The 9,036-nt window shown below is 40.1% G+C and overlaps 1 protein-coding gene and 1 long non-coding RNA gene across 2 annotated transcripts; both read right to left on the bottom strand.

The window, feature by feature from the left end:
- Positions 1 to 466: 466 nt before the first annotated feature.
- LOC124255955 lies at positions 467 to 3,617 on the bottom strand. The gene is made up of 3 exons (XR_006892799.1): positions 3,506 to 3,617; positions 2,639 to 2,797; positions 467 to 615 (listed from the first exon to the last, which is right to left on the bottom strand). It is a non-coding gene; the product is annotated as an uncharacterized LOC124255955 (long non-coding RNA).
- A 457-nt stretch (positions 3,618 to 4,074) lies between these two features.
- LOC124255927 (organic cation transporter protein-like) lies at positions 4,075 to 8,831 on the bottom strand. The gene is made up of 7 exons (XM_046689877.1): positions 8,689 to 8,831; positions 7,613 to 7,847; positions 7,007 to 7,110; positions 6,097 to 6,251; positions 5,573 to 5,741; positions 5,167 to 5,379; positions 4,075 to 4,321 (listed from the first exon to the last, which is right to left on the bottom strand). Exons 1-7 carry the CDS (start codon positions 8,829 to 8,831, stop codon positions 4,075 to 4,077), a joined length of 1,266 nt encoding a protein of 421 aa, XP_046545833.1.
- Positions 8,832 to 9,036: the final 205 nt, after the last annotated feature.

Below are 9,036 nucleotides of genomic sequence, written 5' to 3'. Positions count from 1 at the left end.
AAGCGCGGGGATATTTCATTTGAAACCTCCGGCTGACGCCGTCGGTTCCCGTGCTTCAAATACTCAATAACACCCGGAAATTGGCCAACACATGATGTTCACCATTTTGTTTGTTAATCTTTTCCATAGTGATGCCATTTTCTTTGTTAACAAACAAAATGACATGTTACACACAAAGGTCTACACACGCGTTTTTGTTTGTTTTGTTTGTTTAATCATGATAGTCTTCAAAATCCTGAAAGGCCGATGTTGACCTTTATCTCCACTATCTAGTATTTACGGACGTAAGGGAGCCCGTGTCCGTTGTACAGACGGACAAACCCTCTCTGAGAATCAAAGACTTTGTCAAGCTCAATGGAATGAACGTCTTTAGGCTGCTTTTTGTTCCAAATGCTACAACAAACTGATTTCTAAGTTAATGATAATGATACATCTTATATTTTGATTAATATCATCTACAACAGAATCACATGATAAATATGTTTTATTATCTGTTACAACATGGTAATTGAAATGAAGCATAAAACCAGAGAAAGAAAGACCATTCGCGAACATTTCTTCTCTTTCTTTCAGAATGGGTAGATACTCCGTGAATTTTCTGGATGTCGGTTCTTTCTGAAACACAAAAATACTACTGCCTTACTCGACTATATGTGAGGACGCAGCAAAACACTAAATCTATCCTGCAAGTGATTAACACGGCTGCTCCAGTCGCCTACGTTCTAAGGCACCGCTTTACAGAGTTGCGTACCTTGGCCACGCCAGAAACATGTGATGGTCGATTCGAATAGTGGTTTCTGTTTCTAGGTTTATCAGCACCATGCCAGTTCCCGTTGGTTTCAGCAAAAGTGTTAAACGTCTTTGGCCTGCATCACATTGGGCTTCCCTCGCCGTCATACAGGCGTTAAACAATCCCCTACTCACTCAGTCGCCATATTGCAAGTATTCGTACTTTCAAACTGCATAAGCAAGACAAGGTCTTTCTAGACATGGATGAAACTTCAAAAATAGCTGATCCAGTACAGGCATCAAATTACATATTTCTCTGCACATATATCCTAACATTATGTGAAAACATGTAACACGAAGCAAATATGTGAACAGTCCCGAAACCACTCTTTCCTGAATGCCTTGAAGCATTTTAGAGAAATGCTTATGAAGAACCATATGGACCTCAACAAATCAAGTGATAATTGATCCAGGTATTACATGTCTTGATTCAACTTGATATTATATCTGAAACTAATGCTATAAAACAAACCGACACTTAGCTCTCAAAACCAACGAATTATGGCCATGCATCATAATTCTAATCTGCTCTTGTGTATAGCTAATGGTCCCTTTCAAAGATTTACAATTACACGATATCCATTTTCACAGAGCGTGTTTTGTTGAAAGAAGCGAGCTTCATCTTCATAATTTCAGCCAGTTATCCTGCTTGACAAGTTCTAGATATAATGTTTTATTGTGATGTTGCAATATTGTGAGTTAGTACTGTTGAGCTTTAAGCTTTATTGGCATCAAATGAAGCGCTCGCACAATGTGACTTGGTAGTTTTCAAAGAAGCAAAATTAGCGTGACCTTTCTTGTCTATTTGTGTACGGCAAGGTGTTTGGAAGTGACAGTTTCTGGAAGGATGGGTATACCTATTTAAAGGGGAGACGTCGACGAGGGTGATTTGAGTCCTTCTTCGACCCAGATCGCAATTGTGCCAATATAGTGTAGATGTGGTGACTGGGGAAAATAGCTCATAATTCAGACAAACAGTATATTGAAGATTATGAAAGATAGGTTGAGTTCAAACTTCTTTAGTTGGTTATACAAGACATGACATAAACAAGTATACATGACTGAGGTGAGCGGAGTTCAAGCTCAGCTCCAGGGCGTTTCCTACGAGCGGCATTATCCTGTCGGCAGTCTCCTCACACAGACAGTCGGAATACCGGACTCCTTGACAATATAGATGTGAGCATACAGTTTTTGACAACAATGGACAGGGGAAGACTCAACAATGGACAGATAGAGAAACAATAGCACTTCTTTGAACCAGTTGATGTGATGGCAGACACGGCCAAGGGGGATGACAAGTTAAGGCTATAAATGTCAAATGTCTTATACAGTAATTAATGTAAGTGACAGAGTGGTACAGAGTGGCTGACAAGACCAGGTATACTGCAGTAGTGATAAGGTGTAAGAATGCAGATTAAATAATCAAAATGAAGTCTCACTTGGCTTAGCTACATACTTTTTGTTTTCCAGAACTATTTGGACGATGGCTGTCATGATTTAGACGCTATAACAATAGGGTACGCATTTACACGTATTTGACACATATTTTTTCTTTTCATTTTTTTCATTTCACTGCAGTAGATAAACTGTGTTTCATCAGCTCATGTTTCTCGTCGATTGAAACCAGTGGTTGATATCATAAGACATATGCCAGGTTCTCGAGGGCACATCGAGTCATATACTTACATTTTACAACAAGCTAGAAATAAAGTGTTGAGGGATTATTCCAAGCTGTCTCCGCTCATGGTCAAAACCAATCGTCTGATGATATCAGGTGTCGAGACCACCTTTGTAGCTTGGTAAATATATATATATATATGAAACAAAATATCGGAAATGGTCTGCTTACATGCATCTTTTCATCTGCTTAGCATCTTCAATGGTGTCCGGGAGTGGAACATTCCAAAGTTTCAGGCAACGCCAGAGTTGCCAATCCTGCCAGTACCATGGACGTACCGAACATAAGAAGAGGAACAGCCACACCAAAGTCTCCTGATATCACTAGAGCCTGTTTAACAACAGAAATTATACCGTATTAAAGATATATATTTGTTATTGTGCTTGTTTGTTGTTCATTTATATAAAGGAGGTATGTACGTTTCCAAGTCTGAACCACACAATCCACTGATTGACATCATCGATCTAAGCAACTGGGTTACGATGACATGCATCGACCTAGTCAGGGGGCCTGACCACTCGATCCCGTAGGATGTTTTTTACGAAAAGCATGGGTTGTTGAAGACGAGTTCTAATCCGGATATTCATGGATTAGCTGTTATTGTGACATGATACAAGATAGATATTTCAATCTGTAGATATTACTGGTGATCAAAGATTCACCCTGAATATGGTTCTTGTTACCTTACCAGTCGCACTTACCTTTCGTGTGTTCCTCGTGTCAGAAATAATGTCTAAACCGTGCTTTTTAACTCATAAACTGCCAGGTAAAAGATGGAATACACCAGTGTTTGTTTGTGGTGTAAAATGGAGCAACAAGATACGCTTGGTTATTCCATGTTCATGAGTTCCATGCAGGTATCATAGGCGCTGTTGGACCTTACGTTGGTGATGTTTCGGCAGCTGATTCCAGCTTCGTCACCTTCTGGTAAGGTTTGTAATATATATTTTGATCATTCCAATTTTCAGTTATATACTGTCTTTTGCCCAGTATACTGTTCTTTGCTTAATAAAAATAAAAATTGTAAAAAGGACGTACCAGATTAGCTATGTAAGTCGATATAGTTCCCCCAACCCTGCCAAATATGTTAGCAGCTGCCAGGGCCGAGTTCCTGATGACAGTGGGGAATAGTTCTGAAGAATACAGCCAGATGACGTCGAAACTGGCCACTGCAAAACCCCGACCAGTCAAAGCTAGAGCAATCGTCATCCAGTTAACAGCTAAAGAGAAGATAGTTAATAGATATTTATGATGCAGTTATTATATTTGCTGTGATAATAATTATTTCAAGGATATGTTTGATTGAAAAATTAAATCAATATTATCCAGAGGTCACTTCACACCCGAAGTGGGCGAGACAGTGAAATAGATAACAACATTCACATCGACATTGTGCATAATCGAAACTGGATAAAATATTGACTGAAAGTTTAACCAAAGCTCCTGATAAGGTATTCCCTGCTGCCATTTCCTAGCAACATCAGCTGGCTGCTATGACAAGAATTAGCACCTCGTGACCCTCCATTGCCAGGAATCCCAATAATTATCCCATAAATATGTAACAATGTACAAACAATATATTATGTGATTCAAAATAGATAAATACATTAATATAAATAAGGCTTACACACATCACCAAACAGCACAGGAAGAATTGTAGCTGTGCAGCACACCCCGCCAAGGATCATTGTAGTGCAAAGAAAAGACTTCCTCCCAATGCGGTCAAGGAGAAGAAGGCTGGCAATGTGGCCCACAAGCTCAGTGGCGGATGAAATGAAGAAGTTTGTGTAGACACTTCCACCAAGATTGGCCACATTCAGGCCCAGGCCATAGAAGCCGATAGTGACAACGAACCTAGGGAAGTATACAATGATTGAGAGTGTTTTAAGTTGATCCTTATTCGTGATGGAAGGTCAAAAATGTGTTCTAAGACTCCTAGGCTTGGGCACTTTCTTATATGACACAAACTCAAACTCTTTTATTCTAAAAAAACAAACACTCTTGGTGGTACAAGAGAAACATGATTAAACTTTTACAATGCTGAACAACAAGAGAGACGTACAATATTCAGCATGATTTCAAATTCTTTGACAAGATTCATGTCTAAAGCGTGCCTTCAAATCTCGAGACTTACGATCAATATTATTTAAAATAACATGGGAAGTAATATTGCACATGCTGCAATATGGATATCTGTTCAAAACAATTCAAAATCTGGTCTGTTGAAAATTCATTCAAGTCACCATCTGATCAGTGTTCAGTGTACATCCTCAGCCATACAAACTTGAAGAAATGTTAACCAGTACACTTGAGACACAGAGATAGTTCAACATATTCCTCGAACACTAGCCCCTATCAGAAGGCTCTACAGCTAGACATTCAACATCCACCTCATCTAGGGCGGTGTCAGTGTTCGGTTCGACGACTCAAGGACAAGCAGAAAGTCAAATCGCCATTTGTATGTTCGACAAAAACATGTCATGTTTGCCTGATCGCCACATTGAAACTCGACGACAAATATGCATTCAATGTACGCAGTCGGAGAAGAGCATGATGAGGGTTGTTTGGTCATGGATGTTCTGGAATTGTCTACGATGTAATGTTGTAATATTGCATATTATCGTGATGAAAATTTCATTTTTCTTCACTGAAATAATACCGAAATCTATAAAGATCAAGTAAGTGTTGTTGGTTCCTACCAGTTGAAAAACACAGCCAGGCTCCGCAAAACTAAAGTGGGATGTGTGAATATCAAGCGCAGCGGTTCCTCCGTCGTCAGTCCTAACATGTCTCCGCTGAATATGTCTGAGGGCAAGTTCGTCTTGTTGACCTTGGCAGCGTGACGTAATATCCGGTCCGCGTCTTCATATTTCTTCTTACTGATCAGCCAGCGTGGAGACTCCGGCATGAACCTTAAACGACGTTCAGAAACTGTCCATTAACAAATGCAGTTTGCTCTGTAGGGAGTGAGTGGATTAGAACAGAACAATGATACAATGTTGTAGATGTCCTTCTTTCCTTCCTTCCTTCCTTCCTTCCAATCTTCCTTTCATAAGTCCATACATACAGAGAGAAAATAGCACAGTTCGCATTCACATGACTTACCAGTGATATACCACAAACAAGACCGTTGGCACAGAAACTATCAGCTGGAGGCGCTGCCAATCTCGTACAAAGTATGCAAGAGTTGCTGTTACGAATGAACCGCATGTCCAGAAAAACTCACATACCATGCCCGTGTATACTCGTTTTGAAGGTCCAACCAGCTCCACGCCTACAATCAAACACAAATCTTCTGTTATATATACTTATCTGAGTTGGTAAGTACGAGTTGTTTGACGTCACATTCGACCATAATCCGGAAAAGACGACGGTTTGTAAGAAGCTAGACCATTGGTGTCGCATGCTCCGCTTCCAGTCAGGTCCCACAGAATGATCCTAACCACCCGATCTAACTTTTAATCTGCTATATATTTGAAAAACACTTGATCGTGCAGTGGCTATTTGTAATTGATTTATCTCACCCGTTTCATACAATTACGACATTACAATATATCATTGACATTTCTGGGCCACCTTCCACACTGCGTCCCTCCGTTTTGACCCGGAAGAGGATTAAGAGCTCCTACCTACGACAAAGGCGTTGCCCCAGATGGCGATGCCGGACATCCCGTTGATGCAGTACAGAAGACCGAGGATGGCGAAGTTGGGGACAAAGGCTATGGAGATGGCGGACACAATGTGTAGGATGACCGATCCCATAAACATCTTCTTCCTTCCGATGCTGCAGAGTAACACAGAGACCACCAGTGGGACTAGCAAAATACTGTGAATGTATCACACGCTTTGAAAGTGTTTAACACTCACTGGATACATCCTAAAGACGCGATGTGTATCTGTGTGACGAGTTCCAGGCGTGGAGAAAGACTTCTTTTCGTTTTCATCCAGATTCAGATACTCATTACCAATTCATCTATAGATATTTATTGGACAGTGACTGAAAACACACGCGTGTGATGTAGTCGTAATAGGTGAACCCGTGAAGGTCCGGGTTAGAATTAACCTTAAAGTAACCCATGCTTGTCCTCAGAGGCGACTAACAGGATCGGGTGGTCAGGCTCGCTGACTGGGTTGACACATGTCATCGCATCCAGCATGGTGTAGATCAGTGTTCATGCTGTTGATCCCTGGATTGTCTGGTCCAGGCTTGATTATTTACAAACTGCCACCATATAGCTGGAATATTGCTGAGTGCGGCGTAAAACTCAACTCACTCACTCACGTAATCGGTGAAGAGACTCTTCTTTTAGCACGTGTTTATTACGTTAAAGGAAGGATAAGTTATATTTTTAAGGAAATTGTTTTGTTAGTGTTATTATTACATCATTCAGTGTTTTTAATGTACGTACCGATCGTGATTGGGAACGAAATATTTTTCTATATGCATTTGTTTAAGCAATGATGTGGTTCCTCTGATAGGTATTTCAGTATTCCAAATTGATGGTCGAATTATTTTTCAATAACTCACAAGGAACTTACAAATCTGCCGGGGACAACAACAACACACTTCCAACAAGTAGTCCAAGCATAAAGATCATCTGGGCATGGGTCCGTGTCAGCTCAGAGTCGCATACCCATCCAAACTGGAAAAGATGGAGCAACAGCAGAATTATATTAACAAGAAAAAAGAAAGAAGATTTTATATGTTCTCTATGTCAAACAGCATAAATGTACATAAAATATTTTTAAAATGCATTACTTAAACATTTTACACAATGCATGGATTGAATGTAGATCTAAGGCAACAATCAACAACAACTGAAACTACATACCGTGTCGATATAAAAGACAAGGATCACCAATGGTTGAAGCATGAGCAGGCATTCTTGCTTCAAGGATACAACATCAGCTGGGCCAATTGAACCGAACACCCGGTTTCCCTTTTATGTGACTTTTTCTTCAAGCATGAGATACTTGTGAACTCGTCAGTCACGCTGTTCTAAAATCGTTTCCCTTTTGGTTTGACATTATACTTGTTTGCTGGTGATTATATTAACGTTGCATTCTATGATATTGTTGGAATCACAAATAGGAATAGTTTTACTTAATTTACTTCTTTGAAATATAAGAGCTTTATAGACAAACCTTTGTAACAATAGTTGAACTAAACATATCCTTGTCGTAGACCCATTTTTCACATTTCCTTGAAGTATTTGTGTAAACACCATCGCCATTTGTGTCATTGATGATATTGTTAATAAAACAGGAAGAGTAGAGTTGTGTCCCTTCATTGGATAAAGGAATGGCTGCGTTGACGGCGCGCGCATGTTGTTCCCCCTGAATGGCGTACGTGTCGTTGTCCCAGTCAGGCAGAGCACACCTGGACAGAACGAAACGTGGCTATAGTGGAGACCTTAGAATGAGACAACCAGTGTGAGGGCCGTCATGGCTGCTTACGAGAAAATGTTAGTTTCAGTCATTCCCTCCTACAATAACTGCATTTTCCTGTGGTCAAGGTCAATCAGTGGGCTAACTGCAGACATTGTCCATTCCCTTAATTATACCTATATCAAACTGTGTTCTGAACAAAAACTGCCAGCATGACATGACAGTCAACCCTTCCGCCTGCACACTCAGCTCGTAATATCTGTGGCTTGAATATCTTTGACAAGAGCCTAGATGCGATGTCTTGAATAGAGACAATAGTATTGTTCGTTAACTAGTCCCGTTCAATAGTCGGTAAAATCAGATCTTCGTTCTCGCTGCTGGTAACCAAAGGACATGCAATTAGGAGTAAGATCAGAACTATGTTTTATCAGAACTATGTTTAATCAGAACGCCGCTAACTAAAGTGAGAGTGATCAGTGAAAGTGGACAGTTTGAAACTAATGCAGTATATCTGTAAAATGATGCTTTCTGATTGGCTGATGCTGAATCGTGTTAGTTATTTCACTGGTTTCACAAGCTCATGAAAGCTCGTTCTAAAGTGACTTGTAATGGCATATCCTCATATCATTGCTTAGCGTTAGCGAAAATTAACATTTTAAAATCAAAAGAAAGACAAATGTTTCTTTGGAAAGAAATGCAATGTTATTCATTATTTTCTGCGTTGAAACGCTTGGTGGTATGACAGAAACACTTATTAAAGTTCCATTTTTGAAGATTTTAGTTATTGTCGCATACATCAACCAAGTTATTATTAACAATATGTAGTTATGTACCTGTGTTCTGGCACACCCAGTGTGAAGACTGTCATCATTGTCTGCACACCGAATGATATCATTGGGATACATAGCAGGAAGTAAAGCCTCTTCTGGTAGGGGCCAAAGTCACCAAGGAGCTTCACGATGTCTTCAAACTTCATCTTGGAATCTGAGAGATGGTTTATGAGTACATTGTATGTTACTATCACATGCAACAGCCTGCTGTTGTCGTTGGACACAGAAGACCCAGTGGTATGAATGTCAGGACGTGCTTTCCATAATTTGGAATCATTACAGACCTCCAATCATAGCTGAGATCAGAAAAGAATTAAATGTGACAAGGTTCAGGCGAAATGGCAGTTCTGT

The sequence above is a fragment of the Haliotis rubra genome, unplaced genomic scaffold (assembly GCF_003918875.1).
Source record: "Haliotis rubra isolate DU_JTF1 unplaced genomic scaffold, ASM391887v1 Scf1159, whole genome shotgun sequence".
Classification (NCBI taxonomy): Eukaryota; Metazoa; Mollusca; class Gastropoda; order Lepetellida; family Haliotidae; genus Haliotis; species Haliotis rubra.
Note: the sequence above shows the minus strand (reverse complement) of the source record. Positions and strands in the feature narration are given on the sequence as shown.